The sequence below is a fragment of the Pimephales promelas genome, chromosome 20 (assembly GCF_988280905.1).
Source record: "Pimephales promelas chromosome 20, fPimPro1.hap1.1, whole genome shotgun sequence".
NCBI lineage: Eukaryota > Metazoa > Chordata > Actinopteri > Cypriniformes > Leuciscidae > Pimephales > Pimephales promelas.
The window spans coordinates 29,370,515-29,389,450 of NC_142788.1; the positions used below are offsets into that span (position 1 = coordinate 29,370,515).

Genomic DNA, 18,936 nt, shown 5'->3' on the forward strand with positions numbered 1-18,936 from the left:
TAATTAATGTACGCTATATTGTACAGCAGCAGCATATCTTCCTTTCTAACAGCAGCGTGTGTGTGTGTTGGCATAACATGTCCAGTACTTGCTCTGCAGCAGCATATTTATTCTGCCAAGACCAACCATCAACAATGTTATATCCATTACCATGTGTGTGAGTGTGTGTCTAATTTAAAAAAAAATATGTCACTGCATATAATATTATAATTACAATCAATTCACCTTTTTCAACAGGTTAGATGTGGACATTAAATGATTACCTGTGGGCATTAAATCCACTCCACATTTCAAGCAGTTAAAATGAAGATCCACTTGAAACTGCAAAACGTGGATGAGTGATGTGAGAGACACAAAGCAGAGATCCAGCTGTGTTTTTGGTCAGATGAGCTGTTCGTTTTCTCATCTCTAAGCATCTCTGTCCAATAAACAAATTATTGCATACGTACGTATTATTAAGATATTTGATGTATATGACAAGTGACATTATTTTTAAAACACAAACAAGGTTCAAAATATGGGGGATTTTGGTGCATTTTTGTGCAGTGCTGCAATACATCATTAGACGAGGGCCTTGCACATGTGCAGTGTTGTGGAGACTGCCGTTGCTATGCCTGTACATCTGGAAATGAAAAGGAGTTTCTGAACAGCAAAATGGTCCACGCCTAGAGCAACACCCTACAGAAGTAAAATAAATAAATTAGTTCAGCACAAGAAAGATCAACCCTTCCCTTTCAAAAGCAGCAGTAAAAACTTTCTAGTAGCCTACAACTCATCACTGGAGAGCTACGGTCGATAAGAGAAGGCATGTTCAGTTTAGACACAATCCATTAGGTCATTAACACGGGACACATCATGAGCCGCACAGCAGAGACTGACAGGTGTGGGAAAATTAGCTCAAGAGGATCCCAATCACTATCAGAACCTATTTACACCTGGTATTAAAATGTGATCTGTATCCAGATAAGTTACCCGGATAATAATAAATGCGTTGTGATCGGATCTGCCTGCCACATCTGGAGGTAGTCTGGCTCGCATTGTGTTCGGATCTTTACTAGGTGTAAACGCAATCTGGTTGTAGAAACCACATATGAATATATTTTACTCCTCCCAAAAATGCTAAAAAATACACGAATGAGAGCGTGTTATATTGGCTATATGTCATGTTATAGTCAGATATGACGGCGCTACTGCGACACGCATCACCGCAGATGAGCAGCTGAGCGTCTATTCATCAAGCCAACGTGCAAACATCGCAAATAAAAGTGAAAGTAATCTCTTATTGATGTCTTTGATTTGGAAATTAGCTGATGATCAATAAAATGCAGCTCATATCTGTTGCTTTTGGTGGCGTGCAATCCATTAAATCTGCATATAACGCGGGAGTTGAAGATCGGATTTATATCCGTTTTGCAAAAACACATTTATGTGGCCAGGTGTGAATCGGTACTTATCAGTGTTGTAGTACTCGAGACTCGGACTCGTCTCAGACTCGGTCTCGAGACCATATTTTAATGGTCTTGGTCTTGTCATGGACTCGTGTCCATTTGGACTCGGAATTGACTCGTACTCGAACATTTTTTTTTTAGGACTCGGAATTATTCCTGAGTCCACTCGAGTTCAATTAAAAATATTTTTCATGATTATTAATGTATGTTAATAAAATATTTCTTTAAATTGATTGACACGCCCAGTGATTGGTGATTTTCTAGTGTGCAACTGCGCATGACAAATTGTAATAAAATTACTTTTAACACCACCTACTATGTGGCCTTTTTACCCTAAACTGATCATATTTTTAAACTCTAAGTAAATTCAGTAAAAAAAAAAAAAAAGGATTTCTCTAAGTAAATAAAAGTAAATTAGGTAATCAACCCTCACTGGTCTCGGTCTCGACTCGGACTCGACCGTCTCTGGTCTCGGACTCGACTCTCTATGGACTCGGTCTTGACTCGGACTCGACTCTCTCTGGTTTAGGTGTCGACTCGGACTCGAGTGAGGTGGTCTCGACTACAACACTGGTACTTATTATCCGGATAACTTATCTGGATACAGACCGCATTTTAATACCAGGTCTCAGACACGCACGTCAACGGCAAAGAAATTCAGAAATTAAAATTCTGTCATCATTTACTCACCCTCATGTTGTTGAACAGAAAAGAAGATATTTGGAAAAATGTTCAGAAATGTGGTCTCTGAGGTAGCTGTTAATAGCTATGCCGGGGAAAATTAACTCTGGGGTAAGTTTCCACCAGTTCCTTAAATATGAGTCAGTCAGGGCAATATGGGTCTGAAACAATAGGCGTGATATTTTCATAAGGAGACACACCACAGTCAGCAAAAGCTACACACCTTCATAATTATGAATAAATGAGGAGGCTTAAAACTTAAACACCAGCTCCTGTAAACACCTGTAAAGTTGTCACTCAAGTTGTAGGGCAAAAGGAACAGCTCAACTCAACTGTTCTGTTAATTTTAATAATTCAGACCTTATCCTTTAAATCAAATAATCCTCTCAGTTAACAGCTCAGCTTTAAAGGGGGAAAAAATTTCACTGGCGTCACTTACAGTAAAGGAGATCTGGGTTTGTGTAAACCCTCCGCAGGGAAGTACCCACTAATATAAGGGTGAATCCTCGCCGGAGAGAGCAGAACGTAGTACAAAAGGAAATTCAGTAATATGAGTACAGAAGATTTTCATGGAAACAAAGGCAAGATAAACCGAATCATATCCGTGTTATCTCAGGCATTCCTCAAGCAGAGCTGCTATAACATTCCCTGTGACTAAAACCCAATTATTTCTCAACGCCTTGGAGACCTAGTGCCTCAAGTTGGACTTGTTGGACAGCCGGACAGAATCACGTATTCTCAGTATTACGAATAAACCAGTGGAGTGTGTTTATGTGTATGTGAGATGTATAAATGATTATGGGGCGGCTTCAGTACAGGATAAAAAGGGTGGAAAACACACTAACAGCTCTGAGAGAGATACTTTTACCTGTTCTGAAGGCGTTTTGGACAGCGAGTGACGGGGTAAGACAGCAGAGAACAACTCAGAACAAGAGAAGAAGCTGATCTAGAGTCGTCGCAGTCGGATAGACAGCATGTATTGGGACGTGGCCCTCTGGAGCGCCGGGATCTGGGCGATTCTGAGTTTAGCTGCTGGACAACTGACCGAGAAGGAGAAATCAACCATCGTGGACATGCACAACAAGCTTCGCTCTCGGGTTACGCCCAGCGCCGCCTTCATGCAGAAAGTGGTAAGAGATGCACCTGACTGGAGAAACACATGTACACAATCAATCTCAACCAATCTTTTCTTTAAAAAGAACAAATCTTACTTACCTCAAACTTTTCAAAGGGGGTGTACATGATGCAAATCTTTCCCCAACCACATGTGTGTGATTTCTGAGTTTGATCTCAGACTGTTGATGTGTTGGTCTCTGGATGCTCTTATGAGGTCAAAACATCTAATCTGCCATCAATCACTGGAATCATATCTTCAATGGTCTCATTACTGCTGTAAACAACAATTATCACATTAATATCCATGGTAATTGTGTCTTGATGCTTATTCATTAGCACAAACAACTTTAAAATGCTAGGGAGTCTAAGTCATGCAGTAATCATACCAAATGAAAACTGATCCTAAATTAAGTATTTAATAAATCACTCCACAAAGTAATTTAGTATCAATGTTATTATGTAAAATGGCTCTTTGAGATAGAAACCATCATGAGTTCGGTTCATTTTGACTGAATGGAGTGTGTGTGGGTGTGTGGATGAATGAAATACCATTGCGTAGTGTGTGTGTGTGTGTGACATGCTGAGGAATGTGAATGTTATATGAGACCGCAGGAACACTATGCTGAGTGTGATTGTTTTAATAAAGTGGTCATCCTGTCTTAATCTCTAATATTTGTATTACGGGTGAAATTCAGAGCAGAAATATTGGGAGATTCAGTGGAAAAGACTACATTTACACAACAATAGAGTGGATCATACCAACAACAACATGCTGGGTCAGATTTGAAAAGAAAGAAAACAAAGCTTATTGTGCAATACAGGTGTGAGAATTTGGAGGTGCATCATCATGAAAGCTTAAGAATTGCCTACTTGACTATTCAAGCACAAAAAAAAGATGCGAAAGGGAAATCAATTAATTAGTTTAAGCATCTGAAGCACGTTCCTAGAAAGTCTCAGACATCGCATGAGTACTAAATTGAGCTCACTTTCATTTCTTCTTGCACTCGAATGGACAAATTCACACAAAATTAGGTCACAAAATGCCCGTCACGACGAGTATCCCAGTAAACATTGTCGATTATGTTTTAAGTGAACGTAAACAGTAGAAAAAGAAAATGCATGTGTACAGTATATTAGTAGCCTATATTGAATGCGTACATTAGGTCTTAAAGTGACAGTATCCTAATATTATAGACCTACCTGAAAAGCACTATTTTATTTTTGTATCTTAGCTCTATTGTATTTATTTGTGATATTGCTTGTAAGTATATGTATATATTTCCCATTTTCTTTCATTTTTTGTTCTTATTTTGGATCTTAACATGAAATACGACCAGGCTTTCCGAGATTCTGCTGTCACAAAACGAACAAACGTCAAAGTCAAATAACATCATCAAACTTGTTTCTGTCGTTTAAGGTGTGGAACGAGACACTGCGTGTGGTGGCGGAAGCTTACGCAGCGAAATGCACCTGGAAACACAACCCTGACCTTCAGAAACTCTTTTTGGGTGAAAATCTCTTTGTCACCGCTGGAGCTTTTAATGCAACCGAAGCAATGGTTAAATGGTATGAAAACTATCTTAACTAAAACATAAATGAGAGTGAATGAATGCCTACCAATGATCTGTGATATGTAGATCTATTACCTATAAGCATTAATCATTTCTTTGCACCCCAGGTTTGATGAAAATGTGGATTATAACTATGAAAACAAGTCCTGTCCTACAAACAAAATGTGTGGCCATTACACTCAGGTAAGCACCGTTTCCATTCTGTGTTTGATTGGTTTTCACAGTATTACTATGCAGATGTGACGATGCGTTTCTGTTGTTTTTACAGATGGTGTGGGCAAACACCAACAGAATCGGCTGTGCTACTCACTTCTGTGAAACTGTTGAGGGTTCAAGTTTCCAGAAGGCCACTATTCTCGTCTGCAATTACGATCCTCCGTAAGTGTGTTTCAATAATCCAAACTGAACATGAACTAAATGTTCTAGATAGAGTGTTTATTCTAGAATATCGCCAGTTTTACTATATTTATTGTGGTATACTGTAAGTTGCAACTTTACATCATATGAGTTCATATACAAATATTTCAGTCTAGAAGTTTATACCACCAGCTAATACTGAAACACAGCTTTAAAACTGTCTTAAGTAGTGGTTCTCAACCTTTACCTGTGCGTTTCTGGATGCGGTCGTTCCCTTTTCCTCTCTGACGGTCACAATTGTTGCATCACGTGTTTGAGCTATATATATATATAATCAGCATAATTAGTCAGCATATAATCGGAGGATAGTGATGGATGTCTCGCCCAGTAACCATTCCCTGTGGGCTCCTCACTCTAGAAATAAATTTTTAGCTGTTTAAGCTTAAATAAAGACATTTAAGCCATTTGAGAACCACCGATTAAAATACGTTTCACATAATAAATTGAAATATCTATTAAATCCATCCTTCCATTTTTCATTCCCATAGAGGAAATTTTAGGGGACAAAATCCTTACGTGCCTGGACAGCCGTGCTCAAAGTGTCCAGCAAACCTGCCAGTGTGTGAGGAGAAAATCTGCGGTAATGTTAAAACTTTATCAGTGTAAATCAACCTAAAGCTAACATGAACTAAAACATTGTGGAAAGCGGTCATGAATAACTAAACTATGCCCATTTTTGTTTTACACACTCCTCTCAATCTCTTTTCCTCACAGTGAATAGTAGGAATCCCGTCCAACCACCCGAGGAGCCGAACGTCCCTGAAAACCCAGGTCATGGATCCAAGATAGAAAGCGTTACATTTCATTTACTGATACTCATCGTGGTGGCGCTTGTTTTGTAAGGGTTTCATCGAGCCAGATTCCACTCCAAAAATGTTTAGAATAAGTTCATCCCCTAAAAATGGCTCAAGTATCATTAAGTTATATTGTTTCTTCACCATTTGGCTTGATAACATCAGAATGAGAATGGGTGACAATGGGCTGTCTCAACTTCATTAACATACAGAAACCACAGCTGTCACAACAGGAGCAACTTCACTTACATTAAGAGTGGTAAAACTCTAACAGGGTAAAATGTTTAAGATTTGGATGTTCTGGGTTCATTCTGACGCCAGTGAAACCAAGGTGCTTCGTGTACCTTGCCACTTCTATGCTGTAATAAACTTCATTTTTGAGATCTTCTATGTCCACATCATTTTTTCTTACAGATCCTTCATAACCTGATGAGAAATACACAAAAAAACATGAGATGTGTGTGTATTAGTATGTTTTAATTAAGCTAAGATGTTTTAAAAAGCTTTTAAAAAGAAAAGTATTTTAAATACAACATTAATGAAGTAATTAAGCACTTTTTTGAAGTAACTTACCCAACACAGCACGGTACACATACAACAGAGTCGGACAAGCGTGTGAAAATGATTTCCCTAACATGCGGATGCCAATCCCTCAAAGACGCACGTAAACAACAAAGAAATGTAAAATGTTCAAAACCTGTATGAGTTTCTTTCCTCCGTTGAACACATGAAGAAGACAAAGCCAAAAGTATTGGGACACCCATCCAAATAATTAAATTCATGTTTTCCAATCACTTTCATGGAGACAGTTGTATAAAATCAAGCACCTAGGCTTGTTGCAACTCTTTATGCCAAGATATTTTGGACAATTTCATGGTCCCAATTTTGTAATAACAGTTTTGGGATGACCCCTACCTATTCCAACATGGCAGCGCACCAGTGCACCACAAAGCAATGTCCCGATAGAACACCTTTGGGATGAATTAAAGCGGAGACTGCGAACCAGATCCAACATCAGTGCCTGACCTCACAAATGCGCAAAAATCGCCTAAATCTAAACCTTGGGTGCCATCTACTCTTTTTGACGATTTTAAGTTGTTTCCTCTGTCATGATGATCTAAGATAATTTGGCATTGTGGCAATTTGTGTTGTGGAAGTCTCACCACTACAGTTTTCAAATTTGTTTCCTGAAATGTAGTTAGTTTGCGTTGTCAATTTTAATAATTCAGACCTTATCCTTTAAATCAAATGATCCACTCAGTTAACAGCTCAGCTTTAAAGGGGGAAAGAATTTCACTGGCGTCACTTACAGTAAAGGAGATCTGGGTTGTGTAACCCTCCGCAGGGAAGTACCCACCAGTGATGCGCGGGTTGATCCGAAATGAGCGGGTACCTGCGGTCACCCGCGGTTACCCGCAGTTACGGGTCATCCAAAAATGTTTTTAATGATATTCGGGTCGCGGTCGGTCGGGTCGTTTGAAAAAAGATGCCAATTAAACATTTGTATTAATATAGTACAAGACACAATGTTTGATGAAATATACAGCCCTACACATTATTGGCTGCAATAACTGGCACGAAGATAACACACAAGCTCAGTCTAAACAGTTCTCGGTTCTATACTAGTGATTGGAGAACCGCGGTCCGCTGTCCCTGTGCGTTCGGTATACGCAGTATCAGCTGCTCGTGCTCATCACTTCTCTCAACAGTGGCACATGTCTCGGTTCAGTGAACTGTTGGAGTTACTGGAGTAAAATATAATTCAGGATATTGATTTATTTCGATTCGTAGGCGACTGTCAGGCATGTCTGAAAGTGAGTAACTTCAGTAACTTGTGGATCAGCACTGACGCAAGACGCGAACTGTTTCGAACGATTCAGTTCGATTTAGTTTACTGGTTCGACCGGTTCACTAAAAAGAACCGGTTCAAAAGAACGATTCGTTCACGAACCGGCCATGATCACTACAGTCTGCAGAGAGATGGAGGCGGTAAGAGAAAAGGTGAAGACTGGGGAGTGGAAGCTCCGCAAATAGACAAATAGTAAAAAAAATAGTAAAAGAGTAAAAGTGTGGAAGACATTTGCTGAAATAATGAAAGATGATGGCGAAAGTGCTGGCTTTGCCTTTGTTATGTGTAGGCCTGCGCGTCTTCTTGCGACGCTGTGTTGTTACACGTCTATGGCCCAATAACGCTCCGATGAGCATTTACTAATTTTTAAAAATGCGGTCAGGAAGCGGGTCGGGTACAATATTTTTTTACTTTTTTTTTTTGCGGTCCGAGTTGCGGGCGGGTAGTTGAAAACGTCGGTCGGTTGCGGGTTGTTTATACATTGACCCGCGCATCACTGGTACCCACTAATATAAGGGTGAATCCTTGCTGGAGAGAGCAGAACCTGGTACAAAAGGAAATTACTTCTGTAATATTAGTACAGAAGATTTTCATGGAAACAAAGGCAAGATAAACCAAATCATATCCCTGTTATCTCAGGCATTCCTCAAGCAGAGCTGATAACATTCCCAGTGACGAAAACATAATTATTTCTCAACGCCTTGAAGACCTAGTGCCTCTTGTTGGACTTGTTGGACAGCCGGACAGAATCACGTATTCCCAGTATTACGAATAAACCGGTAGAGTGTGTTTATCTGTATGTGAGATGTGACCAAGGGGCAGCTTGAATACAGGATAAAAAGGGTGTGAGTTTCATTCTGGGGTTCTACGTTCTCTCTCACATACACACACTAACAGCTCTGAGAGAGATATTTTTACCTGTTCTGAAGGCATTTTGGACAGCGAGTGACGGGGTAAGACAGCAGAGAACAACTCAGAACAAGAGAAGAAGCTGATCTAGAGTCGTCGCGGTCGGATAGACAGCATGTATTGGGACGTGGCCCTCTGGAGCGCCGGGATCTGGGCGATTCTGAGTTTAGCTGCTGGACAACTGACCGAGAAGGAGAAATCAACCATCGTGGACATGCACAACAAGCTTCGCTCTCAGGTTCAGCCCAGCGCCGCCTTCATGCAGAAAGTGGTAAGAGATGCACCTGACTGGAGAAACACATGCACACAACATATTTCGCTTTGGTTCTAGTGGTGAAAACCTTCAGAGTTACTGAACAAAAAGTCCACACAAAAATGTCTTAACTTAAAAAAAAAACAAAAAAAAAACGTACTTACCCCAAATTTTTCAATAATGGTAGTGTACAGGTTGACTTTCCCCAACCACATGTGTGTGATTTCTGAGTTTGATCTCAGACTGTTGATGTGTTGGTCTCTGGATGCTCTTATGAGCTCAAAGCATCTAATAATCTGCCATCAATCACTGGAATCATATCTTCAATGGTCTCATTACTGCTGTAAACAACAATTATCACATTAATATCCATGGTAATTGTGTCATGACGCTTATTCATTAGCACAAATAACTTTAAAATGCTAGGGAGTCTAAGTCATGCAGTAATCATGATTGTGGTTTACCAAATGAAAACTGATCCTAAATGAAGTATTTAATAAATCACTCCACAAAGTAATTTAGTATCAATGTTATTATATAAAATTAATCTTTGAGATAAAGCTTACCTGCTGTGTGAAACACCTCCACTGTGTCATGTAAACGCTTGAGACAATCCTTTATTTATAAAGAGCGTCTTTTCACATAGAAACCATCATGAGTCCGGTTCATTTTGACTGAATGGAGTGTGTGTGGATGCATGAAATACCATTGCGTAGTGTGTGTGTGTGACAAGCTGAGGAATGTGAATGTTATACGAGACCGCAGGAACACTATGCTGAGTGTGATTGTTTTGATAAAGTGGTCATCTTGTCTTAATCTCTAATATATGTATTACGGGTGAAATTCAAAGCAGAAATATTGGGAGATTCAGTGGAAAACACTCGGTTTTGTGTGAAACATGTTTTGTTCAATTCATTACTCGCACACAGTGTGGGAAGTTTAAGCATCCGAAGCACGTTCCTTGAAAGTCTCAGACAGCGCATGAATACTAAATTGAGCTCACTTTCATTTCTTCTTGCACTCAAATGGACAAATTCACACAAAATTAGGTCACAAAATGCCCGTCACGACGAGTATCCCAGTAAACATTGTCGATTATGTCTTAAGTGAACGTAAATGGTAGAAAAAGAAAATGCATGTGTACAGTATATTAGTAGCCTATATTGAACGCGTACATTAGGTCTTAAAGTGACAGTATCCTAATACTATAGACCTACATGAAAAGCACTGTTTATTTCATTTGTATCTTAATTTTTTTGTATTTATTTGTGATATTGATTGTTAGTATATATATATATATATATATATATATATATATATATATATATATATATTTCCCCTTTTCTTTCATTTTTTGTTATTTTGGATCTTAACATGATATACGACCAGGGTTTCTGAGATTCACTCAATGTTAATTAACTAAAGCATAATACAGAATTATAATAATGTAAAACAACATTGGTTTATTTAAAGGACAACTCCGGCGCAAAATGAACCTTTAGTCTAATTACACATTGTTACCTAGTCAACCGTTATCTGAGATTTGTTTTCATGATTGCCGAATGTAAATAGTTTTATCTCTAAAAACAGTTTAGCCTATAACGCTAGTATAATGCTAGTATATAGGGCATAGAGTAATGACACATAAAAATCGCTTGTTATTACCACTAAAAAGGCTCAAAATATCCCCACACCAAAACGACAGCATAAAAAGAGTCCCTACATTCAAACCGAAGCATTGAGAACTTTGTCAGTGTCCATACAGTTTAATAAGCAGATGTTTTATACACACAGTAAATTTCGCGAATTCAGGAAGAAGCCATCTTGGAAAAATAGCCTCTACCAGTCGATCTACGAACGCCGATCCAAGTGCGCTGGTGAGATGTGAAAGGTGATAAGGTGAGCGCGAACAGTAGTCTACATGTACAAATTGAAGGGAAGTAAACGGTTTGTGTTTGTGTTTCTTCTGGAAACAACGGATCATATGAGATTCTGCACAGTTCAGCGCACTTGGATCGGCGTTCGTAGATCGACTGGTAGAGACTATTTTTCAAAGATGGCTTCTTCCTGTATTCGCGAAATTTACTGTGTGTATAAAATATCTTCTTATTAAACTGTGTGGACACTGACAAAGTTCTCAACGCTTCGGTTTGAATGTAGGGACCCTTGTTATGCTGTCGTGTTGGTGTGGGGATATTTTGAGCCTTGTTAGTGGTAATAACAAGCGATTTTTATTTGTCATTACTCTATGCCCTATATACTAGCATTGAACTAGCGTTATAGGCTAAACTGTTTTTAGAGATAAAACTATTTACATTCGGCAATCATGAAAACAAATCTCAGATAACGGTTGACTAGGTAGCAATGTGTAATTAGACCAAAGGTTCATTTTGCGCCGGAGTTCTCCTTTAAGAGTTCAGAAAATAAATTGTTCTGCTGTCACAAAACTAACAAACGTCAAAGTCAAATAACATCATCAAACTTGTTTCTGTCGTTTAAGGTGTGGAACGAGACACTGCGTGTGGTGGCGGAAGCTTACGCAGCGAAATGCATCTGGAAACACAACCCTGACCTTAAGGAACTCTTTTTGGGTGAAAATCTCTTTATCACCACTGGAGCTTTTAATGCAACTGAAGCAACGGTTAGCTGGTATGAAAACTATCTTAACTAAAACATAAATTAGAGTGAATAAATTACTAATGATTAAGATAACTAATACCAATGATCTGTGATATGTAGATCACCTATAAGCATTAAAGCAACTCATTTCTTTGCACCCCAGGTTTGAGGAAAATGTGGATTATAACTATGAAAACAAGTCCTGTCCTAAAAACAAAATGTGTGGCCATTACACTCAGGTAAGCACAGTTTCCAGTCTGTGCGTTTGATTGGTTTTCACAGTATTACTATGCAGATGTGACGATGCGTTTCTGTTGTTTTTACAGATGGTGTGGGCAAACACCAACAGAATCGGATGTGCTACTCACTTCTGTGACACTGTTGAGGGTCTAAGTTTCAAGAAGGCCACTATTCTCGTCTGCAATTACGATCCTCCGTAAGTGTGTTTCAATAATCCAAACTGAACATGAGCTAAATGTTCAAGAATTTGTCAGGTTGTACATCATATGAGTTAATTTACAAATATTTCAGTCTAGACGTTTGTACCACCAGCTAATACTGAGACAAACTTTTAAAACTGTCTCAAGTGATTTTCAACCTTTTCAAACTACTGCAATAATCTAATCAACCAATCACATGGCAGTTGCTCCAATGCATTTAGGGGTGTGGTCCTGGTCAAGACAATCTCCTGAACTCCAAACTGAATGTGAATGGGAAAGAAAGGTGATTTAAGCAATTTTGAGCGTGGCATGGTTGTTGGTGCCAAACGGGCCGGTCTGAGTATTTCACAATCTGCTCAGTTACTGGGATTTCCACACACAACCATTTCTAGGGTTTACAAAGAATGCTGTGAAACGGGAAAAACATCCAGTATGCGGCAGTCCTGTGGGCGAAAATGCCTTGTTGATGCGAGAGGTCAGAGGAGAATGGGCCGACTGATTCAAGCTGATAGAAGAGCAACTTTGACTGAAATAACCACTCGGTACAACCGAGGTATGCAGCAAAGCATTTGTGAAGCCACAACACACACAACCTTGAGGCGGATGGGCTACAACAGCAGAAGACCCCACCGGGTACCACTCATCTCCACTACAAATAGGAGAAAGAGGCGACAATTTGCAAGAGCTCACCAAAATTGGACAGTTGAAGACTGGAGAAATGTTGCCTGTTCTGATGAGTCTCGATTTCTGTTGAGACATTCAGATGGTAGAGTCAGAATTTGGCGTAAACAGACTGAGAACATGGATCCATCATGCCTTGTTCCCACTGTGCAGGCTGGTGGTGGTGGTGGTGTAATGGTGTGGGGGATGTTTTCTTGCCACACTTTAGGCCCCTTAGTGCCAATTGGGCATCGTTTAAATGCCACAGCCTACCTGAGCATTGTTTCTGACCATGTCCATCCCTTTATGCCCACCATGTACCCATCCTCTGATGGCTACTTCCAGCAGGATAATGCACCATGTCACACACCTCGAATCACTTCAAATTGGTTTCTTGAACATGTCAATGAGTTGACTGTACTAAAATGGCCCCCACAGTCACCAGATCTCAACCCAATAGAGCATCTTTGGGATGTGGTGGAACGGGAGCTTCGTGCCCTGGCTAAATATGACAGTTGTTGAGGGAATGAATTAAGATTTAATAAAGATTTTTAAGCCACTTGAAAACCACTGATCTTAAATACCTTGCACATAATAAATTGTCCATCCTTACTTTTTTCCTTCATTTCAGAGGAAATTTTAGGGGACAAAATCCATATGTGTCTGGAGAGCCGTGCTCAAAGTGTCCAGAAAACCTGCCAGTGTGTGAGGAGAAAATCTGCGGTAATGTTAAAACTTTATCAGTGCAAATCAACTTAAAGCTAACATGAACTAAAATAATGTACAAAGCGGCCATGAATAGCTAAACTATGCATATTTTTGTTGTACACACTCCTCTAAATCTCTCTTTTCCTCACAGTGCGTGAGAATCCCCTCCATCCATTCGAGGAGCCAGGCGTCGCTGTAGACCCGACTGTCTCACCGGAGTGGGACGTCACTGAAGACCCGATAGTCTTACCGGAGTGGGACGTCACTGAAGACCCGATAGTCTTACCGGAGCGGGACGTCACTGAAGACCCGATAGTCTTACCGGAGTGGGACGTCACTGAAGACCCGATAGTCTTACCGGAGTGGGACGTCACTGAAGACCCGATAGTCTTACCGGAGTGGGACGTCACTGAAGACCCGATAGTCTTACCGGAGCGGGACGTCACTGAAGACCCGATAGTCTTACCGGAGTGGGACGTCAATGAAGACCCGATAGTCTTACCGGAGTGGGACGTCACTGAAGACCCGATAGTCTTACCGGAGTGGGACGTCACTGAAGATCCGATCGTCTTACCGGAGTGGGACGTCACTGAAGACCCGATAGTCTTACCGGAGTGGGACGTCACTGAAGATCCGATCGTCTTACCGGAGTGGGACGACACTAAAGACCCGATAGTCTTACCGGAGCGGGACGTCACTGAAGATCCGACTGTCTTACTGGAGCGGGACGTCACTGAAGATCTGACTGTCTTACCGGAGCGCTCCCACTCGACCACGGAGCCCGTCAATGTTCCCCGAGAGTCCACACGCGTGCCTGTTAAAGTACATGTAGATGAGACCAGCATGGAAAAAACAACCAAGAGTCATGGATCCATCCAAGATGGACAGCGTTAGCGTGATGCTAGCGCTTGTTTCATCAGCGCAGTCTCATCCCAAGACGTCATATAACTGACGTCTTGTTACCATTCGTCAACATCCGCCTTTTTAGGGTACCCTTAAACGTCGGTTAGATGACGTTATCGGATCCTAACCCTACCCCAGACCTAAACCTACCCCGTCACCTAACTGACGTTAAAGGTAAAGCGTCAGTTGTATGACGGCCCGGGGTTTGTCATGTAACCGACGTTTAAGGGTACCCTAAAAAGCCGGATGTTGACGTATGGTCAAAAGACGTCCCAAGACGTCAGTTATATGACTTCTTGGGATGAGACTGTGTTAGTTTCGTGAGGGTCTGGAGTGGATAAGATCTGTAAGAAATTGTTGTCTGCCACTCCAAAAACGATTAGAACAAGTTTATCCCCTAAAAATGGCTCAAATATCATAGAGATGAAAGTGAAGTTATATTATTTCTTCCCCATTTGGCTTGATCACATCCTGAGCATATGGTCATCATCAATTGTAGAATGGGAATGGGTGTGGGACAGAGAACCGTCTCAGACATGGACTGTCTCAACTTCATTTACATTAAGAGTGGTAAAACTCTAACAGGGTAAAAGGTTTAAGATTTCGGTGTTCTGGGTTCATTCTGACGCCAGTGAAACCAAGCTTTGAGTACCTTGCCACTTCTATGCTGTAATAAACTTCATTTTTGAGATCTTCGATGTCCACATCATTTTTTCTTACAGATCCTTCATAACCTGACAGTGTTGTAGTCGAGACCACCTCATTCGAGTCCGATTCGAGACCGAGTCCATAGAGAGTCGAGTCCGAGTCGAGACCGAGACCAGTGAGGGTTGATTACCTAATTTACTTTTATTTACTTAGAGAAATCCTTTTTTTACTGAATTTACTTAAGAGTTTAAAAAATATGATCAGTTTAGGGTAAAAAGGCCACACAGTAGGTGGTGTTAAAAGTAATTTTATTACAATTTGTCATGCGCAGTTGCGCACTAGAAAATCACCAATCACTGGGTGTGTCAATCAATTTAAAGAAATATTTTATTTACATACATTAATAATCATGAAAAATATTTTGAATTGAACTCGAGTGGACTCGGGAATAAGTCCGAGTCCTAAACAAAAAATGTTCGAGTACGAGTCAATTCCGAGTCCAAATGCACACGAGTCCATGTCAAGACCAAGACCCCGAGTCCGAGTCTCGAGTACTACAACACTGTAACATGATGAGAAATACACAAAACCCATGAGATGTGTGTGGACTGCAAAAGATTTTCGTCTTCCTCAGTATTTTTACAATTAAACGTTCAAGAGACAGTTACTTGTGTACAGTTACACAAAATTACAGAAAATATGGAGTCTTGTTTAATAAAAAAACGCATCTGTTTAGCTTTAAACAAGAAAAAAATCTCTCTTAATGAAATTTGAAACTCCTGACTAATCACCAAAGGCTTCGATTAGGATGACAATAGCGTATATATATATATATGGTGGAAAACAGAAAATGAAGACATCAAGAGTAAATTAAGGTGTTTGAGAAACAAACCAAACTCTTTGAATTTAACCTCTTGTTTAATCGCAGCTTTTTGTAAAGTGAAATAAAAAACTTTTTTCAAATCTTTTAAGATAATCTCATGCAAGCCGGTTTTTATGGAAGATTGTTTCCGCCATGGAATAACAAATAAATGAGGAATTGCTACTTTTTGTCTCACAATTGGCTTCCTGAACTTAAGCCAGCTCCTTAGCCGTTTCTCAATACCAAGTACGCAAACTTCGGACTTGCCAAGTTCGACTCCGGAGAACGAACTCCCGAGGACGAGAGGACGCAAGTCCGGTTCTTCTGCAAATGGAACAGAGCGTACTTGATCGGCGATCGCGTCAATCAGCACGCTCTGGCTACTACCGATTATCTCTTTATATATATTTTAGGCAACAATAAAACGTAATATGCTACAACTCTGCCTCTTTTCATCAACAATAAAACGAAATATGTTATAAAACACCACTCTGCCTCTTTTCATTTAAAAAAAAAATCAACATTAGGCTAATGGCCATGTGGGCAACGCGATTATCTTCACTGCATATATTTATAACAAAATGAACATGATCTTTTTGTTTTCATTTTAAAAATATGAAACATCGATTTTTATTGACATTTATCAAACAGAAACAGGGTTGTGTACATTTATTTTATTGTTCATATAGTGAAGATAATGTAAAAAATGTTGTTAAAGTTAAACAGCCTAAATATAAAGTTATGAAACTTCAAAAAACAATTTTTTTTGTTTAATGAGACCAAAAATAGACTTATACACAAGACGAATACGTTAAGTTTATACACTACAAGACTTGAGAGATCAGAGCCAGCGGCAAACGTCAGAAGCACTAGCCGAGGATAAGCTGTTCCAGTCGGGGTTGATCTCGCTGAGTGTCTGCTGAAGGTTTGATGTCAGAACTACGAAAACGTAAAATGCATTTTTGAAATAGGCGCTATCTTTATGAATAAACTACAGATTTGAGAACCACATTCTCGCCTGAAACACTCTTAACATTACATTTCTTGACACAATAACAGTAGTATTTTGATATTTCGCGGATTTTCGCTGGTTGACGCGAAATGCATTCTGGGATACCTGGCTATCTGAAGTCCGCACAAGTCACCTCTCGATGCATCCTCGGTAAACGGGGCGGATCAAGAACACATCCCTTGTTTCCTGTCTGTCATTATTGGACAAATTGATTAATCCAGGTGTGCCTGACCTCAGTAGTCACGGCAACAATAATCAGACACACCTGAATTAATCAAGTTCGGCCAATAATGGCAGACAGGAAACAAGGAGCTGGCTTAAGTTCAGGAAGTAGCGCAGCTGTGCATAAGGTCAATTCTGACTTTTTTCCTCCTCAAAATTGTCAGATGAAAAAAAAGTCCGAATATTTTTAATTGCGTGGCAGAAACTAAATTATATCATCTGTTCACCCCAATGTCTTTAAGTTTACTGTAAGATGCGTCACTTTAGCTGGAAAATATTTTAATGGTTTGAATATGCGCTGCCTTTTTATGGATTGACAGTATAGTATTAGTTTTAATGAGCAATTTGAGAATTATTACAATGCATAAGTATGTGTATTTTACGTAGATTATATATTCCATATACACTCACCGGCCACTTTATTAGGTACACCTGTCCAACTGCTCGTTAACACTTAATTTCTAAGCAGCCAATCACATGGCGGCAACTCAGTGCATTTAGGCATGTAGACATGGTCAAGACAATCTCCTGCAGTTCAAACCGAGCATCAGTATGGGGAAGAAAGGTGATTTGAGTGACTTTGAACGTGGCATGATTGTTGGTGCCAGAAGGGCTGGTCTGAGTATTTCAGAAACTGCAAATCTACTGGGATTTTCACGCACAACCATCTCTAGGGTTTACAGAGAATGGTCCGAAAAAGAAAAAACATCCAGTGAGCGGCAGTTCTGTGGGCGGAAATGCCTTGTTGATGCCAGAGGTCAGAGGAGAATGGCCAGACTGGTTAAAAGAGCTGATAGAAGGGCAACAGTGACTCAAATAACCACCCGTTACAACCAAGGTGGGCAGAAGAGCATCTCTGAACGCACAGTACGTCGAACTTTGAGGCAGATGGGCTACAGCAGCAGAAGACCACACCGGGTGCCACTCCTTTCAGCTAAGAACAGGAAACTGAGGCTACAATTTGCACAAGCTCATCGAAATTGGACAATAGAAGATTGGAAAAACGTTGCCTGGTCTGATGAGTCTCGATTTCTGCTGCGACATTCGGATGGTAGGGTCAGAATTTGGCGTCTACAACTTGAAAGCATGGATCCATCCTGCCTTGTATCAACGGTTCAGGCTGGTGGTGGTGGTGTCATGGTGTGGGGAATATTTTCTTGGCACTCTTTGGGCCCCTTGGTACCAATTGAGCATCGTTGCAACGCCACAGCCTACCTGAGTATTGTTGCTGACCATGTCCATCCCTTTATGACCACAATGTACCCAACTTCTGATGGCTACTTTCAGCAGGATAATGCGCCATGTCATAAAGCTGGAATCATCTCAGACTGGTTTCTTGAACATGACAATGAGTTCGCTGTACTCAAATGGCCTCCACAGTCACCAGATCTCAATCCAATAGAGCATCTTTGGGATGTGGTGGAACGGGAGATTCGCATCATGGATGTGCAGCCGACAAATCTCCATCAACTGTGTGATGCCATCATGTCAATATGGACCAAACTCCCTGAGGAATGCTTCCAGCACCTTGTTGAATCTATGCCACGAAGAATTGAGGCAGTTCTGAAGGCAAAAGGGAGTCCAACCCGTTACTAGCATGGGGTACCTAATAAAGTGGCCGGTGAGTGTATGTAGGCCAAACGTCATTTATATTGTGTTGAAATTCAAAAGCTGGTAAAAACTGGAATGGAAAAACCTAAATAAACTTGACTCCCAAAGTACACACTGTATTATCCAATGTTGGTTTGTGCATGTAATTTTCATGTAATATGAGCCCAGGTGTTTGTTTGTTTTGATTTTGTACATTAAAATTGTTGTTACAGA

The 18,936-nt window shown here is 40.3% G+C and overlaps 2 protein-coding genes and 1 long non-coding RNA gene across 3 annotated transcripts; 2 read left to right on the forward strand and 1 right to left on the reverse strand.

Moving 5' to 3' along the window:
- Positions 1-268: 268 nt before the first annotated feature.
- LOC148970677 (uncharacterized) lies at positions 269-4,097 on the reverse strand. The gene is made up of 3 exons (XR_016148297.1): positions 3,345-4,097; positions 558-3,276; positions 269-418 (listed from the first exon to the last, which is right to left on the reverse strand). It is a non-coding gene; the product is annotated as an uncharacterized LOC148970677 (long non-coding RNA).
- LOC120463159 (peptidase inhibitor 16-like) lies at positions 3,104-6,476 on the forward strand. Its single transcript, XM_039652039.2, has 6 exons — positions 3,104-3,259; positions 4,663-4,811; positions 4,924-4,999; positions 5,085-5,194; positions 5,722-5,813; positions 5,948-6,476. The coding sequence occupies exons 1-6, from the start codon at positions 3,104-3,106 to the stop codon at positions 6,073-6,075; spliced, it is 711 nt and encodes a 236-aa protein (XP_039507973.2). The 3' UTR covers positions 6,076-6,476.
- A 1,986-nt stretch (positions 6,477-8,462) lies between these two features.
- LOC120463027 (peptidase inhibitor 16) lies at positions 8,463-13,527 on the forward strand. Its single transcript, XM_089124715.1, has 5 exons — positions 8,463-9,056; positions 11,539-11,687; positions 11,821-11,896; positions 11,984-12,093; positions 13,389-13,527. The coding sequence occupies exons 1-5, from the start codon at positions 8,901-8,903 to the stop codon at positions 13,525-13,527; spliced, it is 630 nt and encodes a 209-aa protein (XP_088980841.1). The 5' UTR covers positions 8,463-8,900.
- The last annotated feature ends 5,409 nt before the right edge of the window (positions 13,528-18,936 follow it).